General features: G+C 49.1%; 1 protein-coding gene and 1 pseudogene across 1 annotated transcript in view; both read left to right on the forward strand.

Annotated features, from left to right (window-relative positions):
* LOC142573903 (uncharacterized) overlaps positions 1–19,897 on the forward strand; it is a 244,863-nt gene that overhangs the window by 197,417 nt on the left and 27,549 nt on the right. Inside the window, exon 9 of the mRNA XM_075683112.1 lies at positions 6,318–6,453. Within this exon, the coding sequence (XP_075539227.1) occupies positions 6,318–6,453 (136 nt within the window). The remainder of the gene's footprint in view (positions 1–6,317; positions 6,454–19,897) is intronic.
* LOC142573779 (uncharacterized) lies at positions 502–2,865 on the forward strand (annotated as a pseudogene).

A 19,897-nucleotide genomic window follows, 5' to 3' on the forward strand; every position in this document is an offset into this window, starting at 1 on the left:
CTTAATAGCACAGCTAACTTATCGAAGGCCTGGCGCATATTTCGCGCTATCCGCGGACGCAAGCGGCCAAATTCACCGTCCCAAAGCATAGCTCTGAAACTGAACGTCTCCCCGGCTGAGCTAGCTATTCAAGCAGGGAAGGTCTTTTTTCCCCAACCAGAAAATGTGGGTGCCCTGCCTGCGGACCCCTCATCAGACAAACCCCACGAATACGACGTCCCCTTCACGTTAGATGAACTAGAGGCAGCACTGTTTGACTCCAACCACAATAGCGCCCCGGGACCGGATGGAGTACGTTATTCAACGCTTCTGAACCTTCCGAAATCGTATAAACTGGCCCTGTGGAAAGTGATCAATGAACATTGGCTCAACGGTGACCTTCCTACCACCTGGAAGAAATCTGTGGTGATACCGATTCCAAAATCTGGCAGGCCAAGTCGGTCGTTACAATACCTCAGGCCAATTTCCTTAACGTCTAACGTTTGTAAGATGACGGAACGCATGGCTTTACGTAGACTTGAATGGTACTTGGACAAACATAACATTCTGTCCCCTATGCAAATAGGATTTCGCCGTGGGCTCTGCGCGCAAGATATTCTCAGAAGGCTTCATAGGGACGTTCTCGCATACCCTAGCAGCGTACAGCTCCGGGTAGTGGTTGGAGTCGACGTCAAAAAGGCGTTTGATTCCGTGCCCCACACTACCATACTTCACCGACTTCAGGCAGTGGGGATAGGTGGGAACCTGTACCGTTTCGTGAAAGCTTTTCTTGCGGACAGAACATTCGCGGTGATGGTTGGGGATACGCTCGTTGAATGGCAACATAATGAAATCGGAGTCCCTCAAGGTGCTGTCATATCTCCCGATCTTTTTAACATTGCCATGTCAGGCCTCCCACCATTGCTGACATCGATACCCGGTCTTAATTATGCCGTGTATGCGGACGATATAACCCCGTGGACCAATTCGGGGTCCCCTGGGGAGCAAGAACTAGCCCTGCAGGCAAGCCTCAACGCCGTCCACGACTACATTAAGGAGTGTGGCACCCGCCGTGGTTGCTCAGTGGCTATGGTGTTGGGCTGCTGAGCACGAGGTCGCGGGATCGAATCCCGGCCACGGCGGCCGCATTTCGATGGGGGCGAAATGCGAAAACACCCGTGTGCTTAGATTTAGGTTCACGTTAAAGAACCCCAGGCGGTCAAAATTTTCGGAGTCCTCCACTACGGCGTGCCTCATAATCAGAAAGTGGTTTTGGCACGTAAAACCCCAAATATTATTATTATTAAGGAGTGTGGCATGCAAACCTCACCGCAGAAAACCGAGTACGTGGCTGTCGTCAATGGGCCGCGGCTGCGAGCCGAGGCCTAACGCAACCTTATCTCCCTTCGTTTAGGGGACTCTGTCATTTGCCGGAAACAAACAATCAGAATACTCGGCATGCTAATTGACGAGGATGGAGGAGTCAAAAGCTGGCTTCGTGGCACAGTTCTTAGTTTCCATCAGGCCTTACACCTTATGCGCCGCGTCTCTGCGCGTGGGTGGGGAATTACAGAAGTTGGGCTCCGTCAAATAGCCCTAGCTCTCGTCGCATCAAAAGTACTATAAGCATATCCTTACATGCGACTTAACGCGACCCAATGCCTTCAGCTTGAGCGCATCAACCGCAAGGCGATGCGCCTGGTTACCGGCTTACCACAGTACTGCCCTATTGCCGACCTACACGCATGTAGTAGAATCAATGCCCTGCAGGATCTGGCCGAACAGCAATTGCACGCCCAGCGTGTCCGTCTATCCACAACGGCGGCTGGCCGTCAGATCCTACGGACATTAGGCTACAATGTCGATAATCTAGAGCCGCTCTCATCTCCTGCCCCACCAAGGGAACTTATCGATCTTGTAGATGGTATGCCACTACCAAAAAACATGAGTTCCGCTAATCCACAAAGGCGTAAAGCTGCCGCAAAACGCCACGCGAAGATGTCATGCGAGCTGGCCCAAGATGGGGCCATTCAACTTTACACAGACGCCACTCAGTCTCCAAATGGTGCCGGCGTGGTTTGTCAGGATTCCGAGTCGGATACCATTGCAGTCCAACGGCTTCCCGAAGAACATACTGTCACTAATCTTGAACTCATAGCCATACGCCTTGCCATCACTCGCACAGTAGAAAGACAGGATCCGGCTCCTTGTACCTATTATGTTTATACTGACTCGCAAGCAGCCTACACCGCCTGTCGCTCAGGGGGAGCAGACTATGCCGTTCTTAAGGGCATTCGTGCTGAAGTCCGTCGACTGCGAGGGGAAGGCTACACCATAATCGTCAAATGGATTCCTGCACATGAAGGAATCACTGGAAACGAAAAGGCACACCAGGCCGCGCGCGCTGCAGCTCTTTCCGCACCTTTGCCTGGACCCACTGTCGTTTCCGCTTCCTGGGCCCCTGCCGCCTTTACACACCCGACGTCGCCACCTATGGATAGGGCCGAGACATGGCACCTCGCACAGAGCTACCGCTGCAACATTCTCCAGCATTTGGCCAACCTTGAGAAATTATATCGCCGCCCACCCAGCACATTTCGCAGGATAGAGGCGGTTCTTCTTCGCCGAACCCAGACCGGCCAGCTTCTGTCACCAGCAAGGCTACACCTCATCAACCCGCACTCATACCCGAGCCCTAAGTGCCCGGCATTCCCGGCCAGAGGTACGGCCGAACATCTTCTGTGGAGCTGCTCTGACTTTGACACGGTCCGAAAAAGGACACTACGCTCCCTGGGCGGGAACCGACCTGGCACCCTGCAGGAGTGGCTCGACCCGCCATCGCACATTGGGCTCAAGGACGCAGTTCAGCTTTTGAGTGCTTTTTAGGACTTTTTCAGGGACAAGGAAGGGCCTGGCCGCCTCTTTGCAGAGCTGACCTCGGGACCACTCCACCTCGAGGAAGAAGAGAGCACCGGTCCCCCGCCCCCATAGAGCACCCCTTTTCTGCCGCAAGGCTTGGTCTATTAAACGCAGAAATAAAGACGTATTAAAAAAAGACACAGAAAAAAAGAAGACTTTGGAAGTAGCAACAGCAGTAAATCAGCAACGTGAATAATTCAGTCGCACATAGTGCCTAACCTGCGAGGCATAGAAGAGGAGACACAGCGTAAGCCGTGCTATCCCGCTGCTGTCGCAAGGTAGATGTACTGGTAGCGAAGGCTCCATAGACGCCCATTGGTCCAAAAAATGGCGGCTCGTGGGCACTCCAGCGCCCCCTGGATTTTGGGGGGCAAACTACGCAAACGTGACGTAGAATGACGTCACGCATACGTATGCTTTTGGCGCGAATTATAAAGCGGTCTTTCTGTAGAATCCGCGTTTTCGAGCCCGTACCTCTCGAAGGTTGCTGCCTTTCAGCGCGCCCCAACCTTTGCCAGTCAAATGTGCTCGAGTTCCTGCTAGTTATGGCCTTGTTAATGTGCAATTGGGAACGCAATGAAAGTGACTGGTAAAGGAGGGGCAGCATAGAAAGGCAGCAACACTTCCAGACACTGGCGAAGCATGCATGATTCGTAGTGCAAATACTGGTGCTAGTACTTTTGAGAGCTTTTGAGTACAGCAAGGTATGATGCACAAAGCACTGCTCAAGTGCACAGTTCGCAATAGAGTGTACGGCAAGTATGGTTTTCATAGTTTCATATTCATTGTTTATTGCAGCAACCAAACAAATACAGTCACAAAGCACACCCTTGGCACACAAACAAAAAATACATGTCACAGGCAGCACAAGCAGTATTGTTTAAGTTGGCTAATCATCTCAATAGTCACAGTGCAGATAGGAAAAAGCCCTGAAGTGCCACGAACGTTGTCAGTTAGGAAATTGAAAAGTACAGAAAACAATGCTACGACAGCTTGAATTGAAGCAAACATAACATGACATAAGTAGGCGCATCAACACAGACCATAGAGCACACTGGGATTATTCTTCACATTTAATTTCTTCAGCTGAAAGAATATAGCAGGTGCGTTTACATCTGCAAGGCAATGTTAAAGCCAGCTTTAGCACCCTCAAACGTGCTCAACGTAGGAGCAAATACCATACATTGAGCCGGCGTACCATCTCCAGAATACTTCTAGTCGTTAGCCGGATCAATTTGAAGTAATTTTACGTCAACAAAAGTACATATGAAGTACAGCGTACAGTGAAGTGCAAGGACATTCGCGGGGCAGTAAAGCATGTAATCAGTGTACTGTACGCTACAATATAGCCAGATAAAAGTCCAGCGGGAATCGGTGTAGCGTGACACCAATGGTACTATCCACGCTGTCGCAGTGTACGTACCACGGAGCATCGTTTCTTCACATGCCGCAAGCTCATCTTGAAATGAAGCGCTAAGCGCTTCTAAAGAGCGCGAAGCGTGCAAAGACGGAAAAAGACTTCGCACTGGCCGCACGCCGAAGGAAACGACAAAACCGAGAAAACTGCCGCAGTGGTGCAGCGGGCTGCAAATCTTACCGAACGGTGACAAAGAAGCGACGTGCAAGCACGACGAAAACTTCGCAAAAGGAGCATTTTGAGACCGGCGAGCTAAATTTATACGCTTTACCAGGCGCGCCATCGCAGACAGCTGGCGATAAGAAATCGCTTCGTAAGCTCCCGCCACTGTGGCCGGGTTAGCCGGGTATCGAAACAAGGCCTGCAAAGACGCGCTGTAATGCACCGCACACTCATGAATAGGGGGCAGGTCAAGAGTGTTGCAAAAATACAAAATTTGCCAGGTTTTAATAAAATGACTTACCTTCTTTCATAAAACAAGGTGCTAATATATTTTTTCTTTTCTATTGGCAGATTACATTCCAATTTTGTAGCTTTATTATTTCTTTATATGAGTGTTTTGCCCCCCATCCTCTGGTTGTGCTGCAGTCGCGCTAAACCACTTTTCGGCCCAGCCTTCGCCACCACTTTAAATCCGCCTGGGCTGTCGCAGTTGCCAAGTGAAGCGTCCCAGTGCTTGCGTCGGGTTTACCTAGAGCAGGCACTGTGGTATGGTGATGACGTAGGCCGTGACGTCATCACCATAGCACAGTGCCGGCTAATCACGGCATGATCATGGGCGGCCGATAGGCAATATCTGCGAGGCATAGAAGAGGAGACACAGCGTAAGCCGTGCTGTCCCGCTGCCACCGCCGCTGCCAAGTCATTATTTCACTTACCGGCAGCTGTATCGTATTTATAACGCACTATTTCTTTCCCATTTAAATTGTTGCTTTCTAGTCTTGGGTACAACCACGTTAAAGAACTTGAACCAGCTGCTTATATTACAAAAGAAAGCAGTTGGTCACATTGTGCGCGTTGAAAAAGCTGCGCGCACGCAATCCGTATTTGGAAAATGCAATCTCGTGGGTGTGCATACCCGCTAAATCTAGCCAGAAAGAATAAACACGATTCAGACGCACTTATACGTACAGAGTTGACAACCAGGTCTTACAATTCACGCAGTGATGATATCTGGCAAACACCCTTTACACGCCTTATGTTAACAAAACAGATGCTTCGTCACGCACTTACAAAGCTGTTAAATGAACTTTTTCAATACAGAATCAATTTAGAAACAAATCTGAACTGGGCAATGAAGGCAAATTTTGTCGCGAAGGATTTATGAATTTCTTTTGCGTGAAAACTACAAACTATATAAAGTTTCAGATTCTTTAATTTTTTCCATTGTTAAAATTGTATGAAGGAATGATGAATTTATTGTCATGAATACGTTAGTGATTTATCAATGTACAATGTGTACAAACATGTTGAAAGTATTTCCACACTCTCACTATATGCCATGCAAATGGGGGCTCGGAGTCTCAAGTGGATAGATGCACTTTCTTTCTATCACTCGCCTTCCGCAAGAGAACAGACTTATGGGCAGAACGAAGTTTTGATTTAATTTCATATGGCTACAGGGCTTCCGGAAATAGACACGCAGGGTTCTGACGCAGCTCTGGATTTCCAGTGAATGCGGGCTTTCAGAACAAATCGTGCATGCGCCTCGATCGAAAATAATCAAGAGGGCGGCGGATGGCTTGAACAATAGCTGAAAAGAATAAGAACTAGTTATGTTTATTCTGCATCGGTGTGCAAATATTTATGCCTGGGGTGTTAACTGAGAGGATCGCTGCCTAATTCATAGCCCAATGAAAGCAAATAGTGATCTGATGCTCGAAATTCCGGACGTCGTTTTAAATAAATTTATGTCAATACGAAATTTGCTACGCGGCATTTTAAAAAGAAACACAATCGCGTGCCTTCCCTTTTCACAAAACGTGTGCCTCTGCGCGCCCAGCTCGAGTTCGAATCTGGGAGCACCCTGGTGTGGCTGGCACAAGTCAAAGGCCTCGGCTACATCCGTCTGACGCCAGAAGCCGTCTGCTCAGACATATGCCAAGAACTGGAACTGCTGCTCGACGCACGAGATATACGTAAGTGGCTCTGGTGAGCGCGTACAGTCCTTTCTGCTCATTCGTTCACTCCTCGTCCATGACGGCCGTCGGTGTCCCATTCGCCCGACGACGTCAGCACGCGCGAGCTCCGTTGCGTGAACAATGGGAACGCATGCTTACTTCTGCGATTCATATACTGAGCGTCTGCTGCGCAAGTCATTCATTTCACTGAAGCGTGCATGCTAAACTGGAGACAATGGTTAACCTTCACAACAGCCACAATGAGTGACGAGCTGTATTGCTTCATTTGGGCTGCGATGGGGACGTGGTATTAATTGCCGATGCACCCCAAATGCGAAAGCTTTAGAACCTTTGCAATAGACATATGGGCCGTCATGTCGGTGTTGAGATGTTAGCTGTATAACACACGCGCGCGCGCCCATGCGCACGCACAAATTAACAGACCCAAGTGCCTCTTTGAGTGTCCTAACTCAGTTATTGAGAGCGCAGTAAATTTCAGTCCCCGATTCCTTTCCGGAATCCTGCGAGATTCCGAGAAAACACTGGCATACTTGTGAAGAGAGAATCTCAAGAACTCCTCCCGGGCCAGGTTGATGCGAATGTGTCTGTCTGCTGTATGCAAAACTTGTATCGTTGGCGTTTAACTCAGAGTGACTGCAGAGACCAGTGTCCAGGAAACAAAGAGCACCGCAGCGTTTATTAGCGCTGGTTCTATACCAGTCACAAGAATAGGTACCCAAGTTCTAAGCATGAGAAAAGCTTGTTTACACAGTCAGAACACTTAGAGTTCCATCACGGAACCTGTACAACGTGCTCGTCATTCTCCAACCGCCGTGGTTCTCTTCTTTTCGCACTGGGATCTTGGCGCTGGTGTCGGTACCGAGGGCGCAGTGGTGGGTGCACTTGCAGCAACATGGTTGCACCTGGCAGGGCAGGCCGTTCTCGCAGCCGTCCTCTGGCATGTCGTCATCACTAGGTGCAGTGATGAAAGGCTCAGCCGTCGCCCTGAGATGTTGTCCGTTGCGTCCCAAAATACTTCCATATTCGGTGACAACCGGGTATGATCTCGGCAGAGCCATCGCTTTGAGAACCCTGGCTTTTGGCGACGAAGATCTCTACGTACTCCGACAACCTGGCCTTCTTGAAGCTGGCGAAGACTACGTCTCGGGGATTGGTACTGTTTATGCTTCCTTACCGACTTGCGTGGAGCATGGTTGAAGTCTGCAAGAGGTGTCCGAAGTCGCCGGCCCTGAAGCAACTCTCCAGGTGACTGACCGTGTCCTAGCGGACTGCTCCTGTAACTAAGCAGTCTAAGCCAGAAATCCTCGTTCATTTCCATCGACTTCTTTAAAATTCTCTTTACTATTTGGACACCTTTTCCCGCCAGGAAACCGCGGGCTGGACGTGACGTTCTTAAGAGGAAGCTTTAGCTCGGGCTCAACTCCGACGCGGCCTATTCAAATACATTTAAAACAGAAAAACGTTTTTCTGAGATAACCCCTGGACCAATTTTAATTAAATGTGTTGTATTTGAGAGAGAAAGCTAAATTATAGTGACCGTTGGAAGCGGAATTTCAAGTTAGGGCCTGAAATTTATGAAAAGGATTTTCAAAAATGGGAAAGTTTGACAAAAATAGACGCACGAAGTTTATAATGTAATAGCTCTGCATCAAAAACAGATATCGTGGTACTGTAAACGGCATCCATTAGATCTTTCATAGCGGACAAATTCAATATGTCAATTTATATCTTACATGAATTTGTTACATATCTTACGTGAATTTGTTACGTTGTGTACAAGGGTTCTGCAAAAGCTGTATTTCCATTTTACTGCATTCTTTTTTCCGATTCGTGTGTAACATATCAATTTTGTACGCTTCAGACGTACTATCAGATGCGATACACAGGATACACAGTTAGAGAATTGTAAACTTCATAGTTTCGTTTTCTGAAAATTTTCAATTTTTGCCCGTTTAGTAAAATTTGGCTATCTAAATCGAAAATTCGAAACCAACAGTCACTAGATATTAAGTTTTCCTTTCAAATGCAACAAACATCGTCATATTTGGTGCAGTGGTTGCCGAGAAAAACTAAATCTCCTTTTACGTGTATTTAGATAGAAGCACCCAAGCTAAAGCTTCCTCTTAAAGTCGCACTTCTTCGTAAACAATGCAAACTCGTGATTGCCAAACTGGTCCGTTGTCTGTGCAGACTTGGATAGGCAATCCATACTTTGCAAGCGCTGCGCTGAGCTTCCTTATAACCGCGGCCATCGTTCTGTCCCGTAAAAGTTCCACTTCTGGAAAGTTTGATAGCCCATCAAAGACACAAAGGTATGATTTTCCAGCCCACTGAAATATATCTACACTTGCTCGGTGCCATGCACGTTCAGGCACTCACGATCCATGAGCGGCTCACTTTGTTGTCGACATGCGTACTTCTGACAAACTGCGCATCTCTTGACGAGGGCTTCAATGTCGGCCTTAAGGACAGGCAAAAAATTGGCAGTGGCTTAGCTCGGCTATGCCAGGATATACGTAGCGAAAGCTAAGGCATAGCGTGGTTAGCCTTGGTTAATCTTGATTGCAAGTCCAGGTTAGTCTGGTTGTCTAGATATGTTGCGGCGTATAGCCAGTCGTTCGGCGCGCTGTTCGTCTGTTTCCTGGGCGATTCGTTTCCTCTTCATCTCATTCCGATGTCGATTCTAGGCCTTTTCCTGCTTATCAGAACTGTGGCCGTCCATACTGCCGCCTCAATTGCGGTTGCGGCGCACGCGAGCTCTCTTTTTCAATCCTCCGACATGTTATCAGGAATGCGACGCACCTGGCGAAGCGAGCGGAGGCGAGCGCGACGAGGAACGCGGTGGGACGTGATACCAAACGGCGGCGGCGGAAAGGGGCGGCGCTGCGCAGCGGCGGACCGCTGGCAACCTCTCATCGTGCTCGTGTCTTGTGGCACCCCACACGATGACATCAACGTACACTCGTACTCCTGTCAGTGTATCCAAGATTTCGCTAAGAGTCTTCTGAATCACTTCTTGGGCTGATGCTGCCTCAAATGGAAGCCTAAGAAAGCGGTAACGACCAAAGGGAGTTTCGAAAGTGCGTATGTTTGATGTTTCATCATGCAGCTGTATCAGGTGAAACCCCGAATTAGCGTTAAGGCGTGTAAGGAAACGTGCCCCCGCTAGTTCAGATTCAATGTCTTCGCGACGCGGCATCTCGCAATGCTCGCGCTTTATACTGTCGTTAATTTTCCTGGGATCCATGCTTAGTTAGCAAACAAGCTTAGTTATCACGCAAGCTTAGTTTGCCGTTCTTTTTTTCTAACAATCACCAGAGGACTCACCCAGTCCGCGGGTTGCTCTTGTTTGGCTATTACGCCGGCTTGGACTATGCGGGAAAGCCCTTCGCGCAGAGGCTCCCGCAAGGAAAGGGGCCCACGGCGGGCTATCTGGACGACTGGCACGGAGTCTTCTCGAAGAACCATGCGGTATGGGCGGTGAACACACCCAGTTCCAGAGAAAAGTTGTCGAAATTTTTGAACGAGTTCGTCGTTCAAAAACTCTCGATTTCAAAAACTGCTCGTTTCCACGTTGTTCACGGTGCGTGAGAACAGCTCAAGCATTTCGCCAGTTCGCAGTCGAAGTATGGCCAGTCTGCCCTTCACGAAAAAGAAATTGATCTCTGCCTTCTTGCTCCTGACAGTCACTGCGGTAGTCATGACACCCAGATGATTGACGACTCCTCCGTTGTGAGCTTATAGGATACTGTTGCTCGTAGTCAAGGGCATCCGTGGCTGCACGTTCTTGTAGACGGAAAATGGCGGCAGGTTGGCTTGCGATCCTGTATCAACTTTGGGGGCTAGCGTCGTGTCTGCAACTTTCGCTCGCACCACCCAGTCGCGGTCACGCACTGTTCCAACGCTTGACAGATACGTCAAGGGTGTCCAATTCCAGTTCACTGGCTTCGTTGCTCCTTGCTTCCCGAACTTTTTTTTACTCCCGTTGCAACGTGGCCCCTTGGCCCATCCTGCAAATTTTTCCAAATGCGGGACAGTTTCGCGGACCGTGCCTGCGTCCACACCTAGGGCACTTGAACTTTGCCGGCTGTTCGTCGCGCTACGCTGGTGCGATCTTTTGACAGCGTCGGTCTTTGTTCTCGAGGCCAGATTTCGTTTTGCGCAGCAGTCATTTCCGCAGATTTGCAGATATATCCCGCCTTAGCCGAGGTCAACTTGTTATCCTGCAGCAACTTTTGCCTGACTTTATTATTATTTGTCCCAAAAACTATTTGGTAACGTATGAACGACTCTGCCATAGTGCCGAAATTGCAGGAACGGGATATCTTCCGGAGCTCTCTGACAAACTGTTTTACTGGCTCACCTTGAGCTTGGACACCCTGCCGAAACAGGTAGCGCTCGAGCACTTCATTTAGGTGCTCCGCGCAGTAGCTGTCGAACATGGCGATGACAGTTGCATAACTTTCCCGGCTGTCGCCGTCCTCAAAAGTGAAGTTGTAAATTTCCAGTGCGCCGCCTGCCACAGTTAGCAGCGAAGCAATCTTCATAGCATTCTGCCGAGCCTTCTTGTCAGGCTCTGAAGCAAGCAAGAAAAATTCATACTTTTGCTTGAAAAGTTGCCACTGCTTAGTGATTTCGCCGGTGAAGTGGAACGGCTCCGGTGCCTTCACAAGTTCCATGCGGCTTCTTCCCCACAAGTACTGCGGCCATGGAATCGGAGCACTTCTGACACCATGTATCATTGGTGTTGAAGTCAGAGTGACAGCAGGGACCAGTTCCGAGAAAACAAAAAACACCGCAGCGTTCGTTCGTGCTGATTTTATGCCAGTCACAGGAAAGGGTACCCAAGTTCTGAGCATGCGCGCCGCAGATGCTGCACGCAGGCACGCACCACGTCGCTTATCTATACCACACAAAACTAAAAATATATTATGGCATTGCCGTGAGGCCACAGTCCGTTGGGTGGACTGACGTAGCACGTCGTGCGCTTGGATGTCATTGTCGGCGGAGTACGCAGATACGCTATTAACTTTGTTCATTCATTTGTCGGCGAATGCAGATCTCAGTAACACTAAAAAGACGCAAGCGTGGTACCGGACATCACACCAAGGCCGCTATCTTGTACGCGTTCGACAAGCCGACGTTTGATTTCGCCTCACGCGATTGGAGTAGATTGGTCTAGGCCGTGATATCGGCGCAGCCTGGACAATCGCGCGACGCGAAATCGAACGTCGGGTTTTCGAACGTGTACAAGATAGCGGCCCAAGTTTAAAAAGGCCAGCGTATTGTCGCAGCACTGCGCGACTGAGGCAGAGAAAGAAGAAGCAGAGTGGGCGCGCGTGATCTCGGGGCACTCTGCGCCTGCTGGGCCTGGCCTGTAGCTTCCATCTCGGACCTCGTTTCACCCTGTAAATAAACATCATTCGTAACATCTTTGGTGGACGTGCGGGGTAAATCTTGAACGATCCTGGACGAACCAGCTCTACCAACTGTCCGACGGAGTAGGCGCTTGGCCGGTTTACGACCACAAGCAGCGGACATGGCCGATTCCGGAGAAGGCAGTGACGACCCCACCTGTGGCGGACCAGACAGCAATCACGCAGGTCAGGCTGGCTACTGGACACCGCTGCGAGAGCCACCCACCTTTTCGGGGAAGGCGAACGAAGACGTCGACGACTGGCTTAAACACTACAACAGAGTGAGTCGCCACAACCACTGGAGCACTACGAAGCAGCTCGATAACGTGTTTTTTTTTCTCGCTGGGACCGCGCTCCTCTGGTTTGAAAACCACGAGAGCGTTTTGACCAGCTGGGACAATTTTGTAGAAGAATTCACCAAGTGCTTCGGGGACCCGATCTCTAAGAAAAAGAAGGCTGAGCAGACGCTTTCCCGACGAGCTCAATTACCTGGCGAAACGTGTACAACGTACATAGAGGCTGTTCTGAAATTATGCGGAATCGTCAGCGCTACCATGACAGACGAAGACAAAGTAGGACATCTGCTTAAAGGAATCGCTGAAAATGTTTATAATTGTCTTATAACGAAGGAAGATCTTAGTACTCCGTCTGATCTGAGGAAACACTGCCGGGCGTTTGAAGCGCTGAAAATGAGAAGGATTGGGCCAAAGTTTGGACGCTTGGACAACGTTACTACTATTGCAAGTGTGTCCGTCCCAACCCACGACGACATCTCCTCGGTGATTCGGCAAGTGGTTAAAGAAGAGCGTGAACGCTTTAAAGTTGTTGACGACGCTCATGTGTGCCATCAGTGTGCGTTTGATCATCGCTCTCGTGTGCCACCGGCCGCCTGTGCACCTCAGAGTTACCGAGAACCTCGCAGGACCTATGCTGATCGTACGGTGAGCAGCAACTTGCCACCGCAACCGACAAGTCTGGGACGCCGACAAGATGCACCACATCGATTTGTTCCGCGGGCTCTTCCCTCCTACAACCAGCCTGAGAGTACGTTTCCACCCATAACACCCATGTCACCGTTGTCACCCGCGACAAGCCGCAACTCCCGCATTTGCTACAGCTGCGGTGTGCCTGGACACATTGCTAGGTATTGCCACCGCCGCCAGCAGCGTGCTCCACTGTTTAATTCCTACACACCCCGCGTGCCCGCTAACGAGCCCTGGCCGTATCACAGTTCCTTCCAGCGACTGCAGCAGGGACGCGCGAACCGCCGTGACTCCCCCGTTTCCGATCGCAGCCTGAAACCACCACCGACACGACAACGACGCTCTCCATCACCTCGTCGTCGCTCGTTATCACCGCCGCCGCTGGGAAACTAGCTGGTGCGACCGACGGGGGTGAGGCCGCAATATGGTTCATCTTCATCAAGACCCCCTTGTGTAAAATTGTTTAAAAACAAAGTGTGCGTTTTAGTTGACAATGTGAGTGCTTTTGCTTTAGTTGACACCTGGGCGGCAGTTTCTGTTATGAGCCTGTCCTTCAAAAATCGTCTTGGACAAAAGGTTATGTTTTCTTGAGATCGGAACGCTACCTTTCGTGGAGTTGGTGGGGAAATGTTACGCCCACTTGGGGTCTGTTCTGTTTCAGTTATGATAGGGGAGCAGACATTTAGAAGTGAATTTACTGTGCTTGAACGTACAACGCATGACATTATTTTAGGAATTGATTTCTTGCGTGAGTGGGGGCAACTTTGGATTGTGGAAGTGACGCGATTTCTCTTCGCCGCGACGCATGAACTTCAATGACAGATAGCACTAGTGATGCCGCGGACGTTCTCTCCGTGTCACAAGATGTGACTTTGCCCCCTCAGACTGCAATGTCTGCACCTGTGAATACTTATCGCCCTCGTACAGGTTCTTGTTGTGGTTTAGCCGAGCCCGACTATAACAATGCGCTCAAGAAAAATGCGATAGTCCCTCGATCCCTCGTTGTCACCACTGATGGTTGTACTCGTTTGTGGACAGTGAACGTTTCCACCCAATCCATAACATTGCCGCTAGGACTTAAACTGGCAAGTTTTGATGAACAAGCCATTGTCAGCGTCGGAACGGTCGAAATGTCAACTGCCGAAAAGAAGTTCAATCCCAATTCCAACCATGATAATTCTGCTGACTTGAAGCGCATGATTAACAAGTCGCTGTCTTCTAGTGAGTAATGTCTGATGGAAGCTGTGCTCGCTCGCTACGCCACAGTGTTTGATTTTGCTCAAGGCCAACGAGTGTCCCATACACCACCGACGTCTCGTATGCAACACCGCATCCATACAGGGCAAGCAACGCCAATTCGTCAGAAGCCCTACCGCGTTTCACCTTCAGAGAGAAAAGTCATCGCCGAGCAGGTCGAAGAAATGTTACAGAAAGGAGTGATCCAGGAATCATGTAGCCCTTGGGCTGCTCCTGTTATCTTAGTGAAGAAAAAAGACAACTCATGGAGATTCTGTGTGGACTATCGCCGCCTAAACACCGTCACAAAGAAAGACGTGTACCCCCTACCACGAATAGATGACGCCGTCGACTGCTTCCACTCCGCGTCGTATTTCTCTTCTGTTGATTTACGGTCAAGATATTGGCAAATCCCCATGCACCCCTCAGACAAGGAGAAGACAGCCTTCGTGACACCTGACGGTCTCTTTGAATTCAACGTTATGCCCTTTGGCTTATGCAACGCTCCTGCGACATTCGAGCGATTTATGGATACCGTGCTCCGCGGACTCAAATGGGAAATTTGCATGTGCTATTTAGACGACGTCATTATCTACGGCCGGACATTTCACGAGCACAATCAGCGCCTGTCGATCATTCTTGACTGTATCCAGCAAGCTGGCCTTATTTTAAACTCGAAGAAATGTCATTTCGGTGAGCGTCAAGCCCTCGTACTAGGCTTTCTGGTCGACAAAGACGGCATACGACCAGACCCTGAAAAGATAGCAGCGATTCGCGACTTCTAACAGCCACAGACGGTGAAAGATCTGCGAAGCTTTTTGGGCCTTTGCTCATATTTCCGGCGCTTTATCAAGAATTTCGCACAGCTTGCCTCTCCCCTCACGTCTCTCCTTCACAAAGACACCCCGTACTTGTAGACTGCTGACTGCGAGTCGGCGTTTCAACAGCTGAAATTTTCGTTGACTTCTGGACCGGTACTGCGGCATTTTGATCCGGAGGCGTCAACTGAGCTGCACACCGACGCCAGTGGTGCGGGTGTTGGTGCTGTGCTTGTTCAACTCTGCGATGGCCGTGAGCATGTAATTGCCTACGCTAGTCGGACACTTACAAAAGCGGAGACCAACTACACCGTTACTGAACTCGAGTGCCTAGCAGTCGTATTCGCCATTCAGAAGTTCCGTCCGTATCTACATGGCCGCGCATTCACGATAGTGACTGACCGTCATTCACTCTGTTGGCTGGTTGGGCTGCGTGACCCGTCTGGTCGGTTGGCCCGATGGGCTTTGCGCCTTCAAGAGTACAGCTTTTCCGTTTACAAGAGCGGGCGATGTCACACGGATGCTGATTGCCTATCCCGTCTCCCTTCGCCTCACACTAAAGCTGAGGATGATGACTTCGATGACTACCTAGTTTCCATCTCTTCCGACTTTCCAGACCTGCGTACCTTCGAGAGCGAGCAACGTTGCGACCCTACCTTGAAATCCCTACGGGCAGCTGCACGTGAGCCAGCAGGAACAACACCGTTTACTTTTCGTAATGGTTTGCTGTAAAAAAAAATTACTCGGCGGATGGTCCCCCATTGCTTCTAGTTGTGCCCGAAAATCTGCGCCCTGCTGTCCTTCGTTCCATACATGACGATATCACGTCCGGGAACCTTGGCTTTGCACGCACACTGACTTAAACAGAGATTCTTGTGGCCCAAGCTCTGGAAAACAACGAAACAGTATGTCGCCAGCTGTACTGTTTGCCAGCGCCACAAGCAAACGACGACGGCCCCAGCAGGCTATTCACAACCAGTTAGGCCACCGACGCAACCCTTTGAAAAAGTCGGCATCGACTTTCTTGGCCGCTCCCAAAGACGTCAGCTGGCTACCGCTGGATTATAGTATGCGTAGATTATCTTACTCGCTACACGGAAACGGCGGCACTTCCATCCGCCACTGCAGCCGATGTCTCTTCATTTCTGTTGCATCACGTCATACTTCGTCACGGCGCTCCCCGGGTTGTCATCAGTGACCGTGGACGGCAATTCACCGCCGACGTCGTTGAAGAACTTTTACGGCTTTGTGGTTCTGCATATCGGCATTCCACTCCTTACCACCCGCAAACCAATGGCCTCACGGAGCGGACGAATCGAACCCTTACCAACATGTTATCAATGTATGTCGCTGCTGACCACAAGAATTGGGACGCCGTCTTACCTTTTGTAACGTACGCGTACATTAGTGCCAAGCACGAAGTTACTGGATATGCGCCGTTCTTTTTGCTGTACGCACGCGCTCCTCAGAGCTTTCTGGACACTATTCTACCTTTATCGTGCCAAGAAGATCCGTCCATCGCCCAAACTCTGTGTCGTGCTGAGGAAGCACGTCGACTGGCGCATCTTAGGACGTTGTTCTCACAAGGCAACAGCAAGATTCGCTATGATGCGCGGCATATCCCCGTCAGCTTTACTCCCGGTGATTATGTTTGGTTGTGGACACCTGTTCGCAAAAAGGGATTGTACCGCAAGTTTCTCGCCACTTACACCGGACCATTAGTTATACTCAGCCGCTTGAGTGATGTGAACTATGTCGTCGCCAAAGTGACGGCAAGTAATCGGCGTTCACGTGCGACGCAAGTTGTTCACGTGGCCACACTAAAGCAGTACAATCACAGGTCCCTTTAACTCGCTCAGCGAGCTTCGTCTGCCCCCGGGGAAAATATCGCAGCGCTGCCCGACTGAGGCAGAGAAAGAAGAAGTAGAGTGGGCGCGCGTGTTCTCGGGGTACTCTGCGCCGGCTGGGCCTGGCCTGTAGCTTCCATCTCGGACCTCGTTTCACCCTGCAAATAAACATCATTCGTAACAGTATTATAACATAATCTTGTTAAATTGTGTTTTCATCTGTAGCTTTTGCAGTGCTACCTATGCAGGAACACTAACATAAGGTAGTAGTAGTAGTAGGAATAATAATAATAATAATAATCAGCCTAATTATGTCCATCGCAGGGTAAATACCTTTCCCGGCGATGTACCTTGCCTTGCGCCACCTGATCCCCCATCTCTGCGACTCCCATTCTGTAATTTTACTCCCATTCTGTAACTCTATAGCAGGCCACCTGCAATGCGCCCTATGCATTACATCACTGCCCAGCTCCAATTTCCCTAGAGATGAGGAATATCGGCTACTCCAGCTTGCGCACTAATCCACACCACTGTCTCACTCTCTCGTAATGCTGCGGCTAATATATTTCGTTCCATCGTTCGTCACACGGTCCTAACTTCGTCTTTGCTACGGTCCAAGCTTCTCTCCCGTGCTTTAGCACCGTCCGGTTGAATAGAATGGTTCTACACTTTAGTTTTCAGGGATAGCGGTAGGCTGCCTGTCATGATGCCAAATCATGACCGGCAACACATATCATGTGCTTCCATAAGTTTGCTTAAAGTTTCACAAAAGTGTGCTACCGTACCTGTATTGATTCAAAATAATCATGGTGGACACATCAGGCAGCACACCATCCTCATAACAGTCATCATCATCAGCAGCAGCCTGGTTACCCCCACTGCAGGGCAAAGGCCTCTCTCATACTTCTCCAACTACCCCGGTCATGTACTAAATGTGGCCATGTTGTCCCTGCAAACTTCTTAATCTCATCCGCCCACCTAACTATCTCCCGCCCCCTGCTACGCTTCCCTAAGAATCCAGTCCGTAACCCTTAATGACCATCGGTTATCTTCCCTCCTCATTACATGTCCTGTCCATGCCCCCCCCCCCCATTTCTTTTTCTTGATTTCAACTAAGATGTCATTAAATCACGTTTGTTCCCTCACCCAATCTTCTGTTTTCTTATCCCTTAACGTTACACCCATCATTCTTCTTTCCATAGCTCGTTGCGTCGTCCTGAATTTAAGTAGAACCCTTTTCGTAAGCCTCCAGGTTTCTGCCCCGTACGTGATTACTGGTCATATCCAGCTTTAGTGGACACGTACGAACTAGCTCCCCAAGCGGCCCCGGCACGAAGCTAGCGCGTTTTCAGTGGAACGAGCGGGTTTTTCGCGAATAACAAAAGCTGCAGGTCGATTATCGAAAAAGGCAGGTGACAGATGTGTTCTGGAAGACAATCCACACGAGCCAAATGCAGTGATCACTCTATGGGACGTAAGAATTTTGTTCCCACAGCCTATGAAAGCCTATGGAAACGACGAAAATTTGTATTCGATTTTCGAGGCTAGAACAGTGCCTGTGATTGAACTACGGCGTCTATCGTAATACCCAGTGCAGCGTATGTAGTCCGGAGACTCAGCTTTCGATTGATGCCTATCTCGACTCTCCAAACATGGCGTAATGCTGTTCCCAAAAGCCTTTTTGTAACACTGTCGTAAAAATTCACGTGGTATGTATAAAAGGATGAGCGCCCCACTGGGCGAAGCCTCGGAAGCCGTGGCGGAGTGGATGTGGCGGAGTGTATGCAAGGCGCGGGTGGTGTGAAGTACACACATTTCCAGCGCTCAGATCATGCCCGTCTGGACCGCATTTATGTAACGCTGGACGTGATTCCAAATTGCAGCAGTTATCAAGTAGTGCCCGTGTCTTTCTCAGACCACTGTTTAGTAGAGCGCGGGATTGGGGCACAAAAATGTGGCAGTGCTTTTAGCTGGGAACTGTGGAAGATAAATAACAAGCTGATTAAATACGATGCTTTCAACCGTGCGGTAATTGAAGAATTAGGCCAAATAAGGCCAAATAAGGAAATGAAAATATGGCAACAGTGGAAGCTTTGTAAGGAACAACTTAATATAAAAGCAATAGAGCGGTCTTTTATTTATTATTTATTTAGAAAATACTACAGGCCTTGTAGTGGCCCTTGCAGGAGGGGCAGAAATACAGAAAAAGACAACAACAAGGAAATGCAAGAATACATGAGTAGCAAAACAGTAAGAGCAACAATTAATTACATTGGAATGATTGCAGGGGAAAAAAATTAAACAATTTCAGAAACACTGCAACAAAACAAGATAAAAAGGAGCAAACAACACTTTTTAACTGTCGCATGTTCAGCTTTCAACGCATTCAATGCTGTCAGTGTCAATAAGAAGCGATATGGGCAAGTTATTCCATTCGGTTATTGTGCGAGGAAACAAGGAATATTTAAAGGTGTTGGTCCTGGCAAAATACGGAGTTAATGACTTGGCGTGCCGGTGCCTTGTTAATCGCCCTGTTAGTGGTTGTATGTATTGCTGCGGATTAAGAGAGCCGATTATTCTGAAGCAGATAGAGGAACTTAATCCTTTCAATCTTCCTCCGCAATTTTAGTGTTTGTATATTATTCATTTTCATTAAGTTTGAGGGGGAGTCTGTTGGACGGTATTTAGAAAATATAAAGCGCACAGCTTTTCGCTGAATTTTTTCTAATGCATCGATGTTGCGTTTCGTGTGCGGGTCCCAAACAATTGCCGCATATTCTAGTGTAGGCCTTATAATGGTGTTGTAAGCCAACAGCTTGGTTTCCGGAGGTGCCATTTTTAATTTATGCCTGAGCAGACCAAGTTTTCTTAAAGCTGAAGCACATGTAGTAGAGATAGGTTTATTCCAGGAAAGATCGTGCGTTATGATAACCCCCAGGTACCTATATTCCTCGACTTCGGATAAGGGTTGAGATGCAAGATCGTAAGTAAACAGTAAAGGGTACTTTTTTTTAGTAATTCTCATAGAAACTGTTTTATTAATGTTGAGCTCCATGTTCCACTGCTGGCACCAGGAATTAATGCTCTGAAGGGTAGAATTTAAGAGGACTTGGTCTTCGTGGCATTTAATTTCATTAAAT

This window comes from Dermacentor variabilis, chromosome 3 (assembly GCF_050947875.1).
Source record: "Dermacentor variabilis isolate Ectoservices chromosome 3, ASM5094787v1, whole genome shotgun sequence".
Lineage (NCBI taxonomy): Eukaryota > Metazoa > Arthropoda > Arachnida > Ixodida > Ixodidae > Dermacentor > Dermacentor variabilis.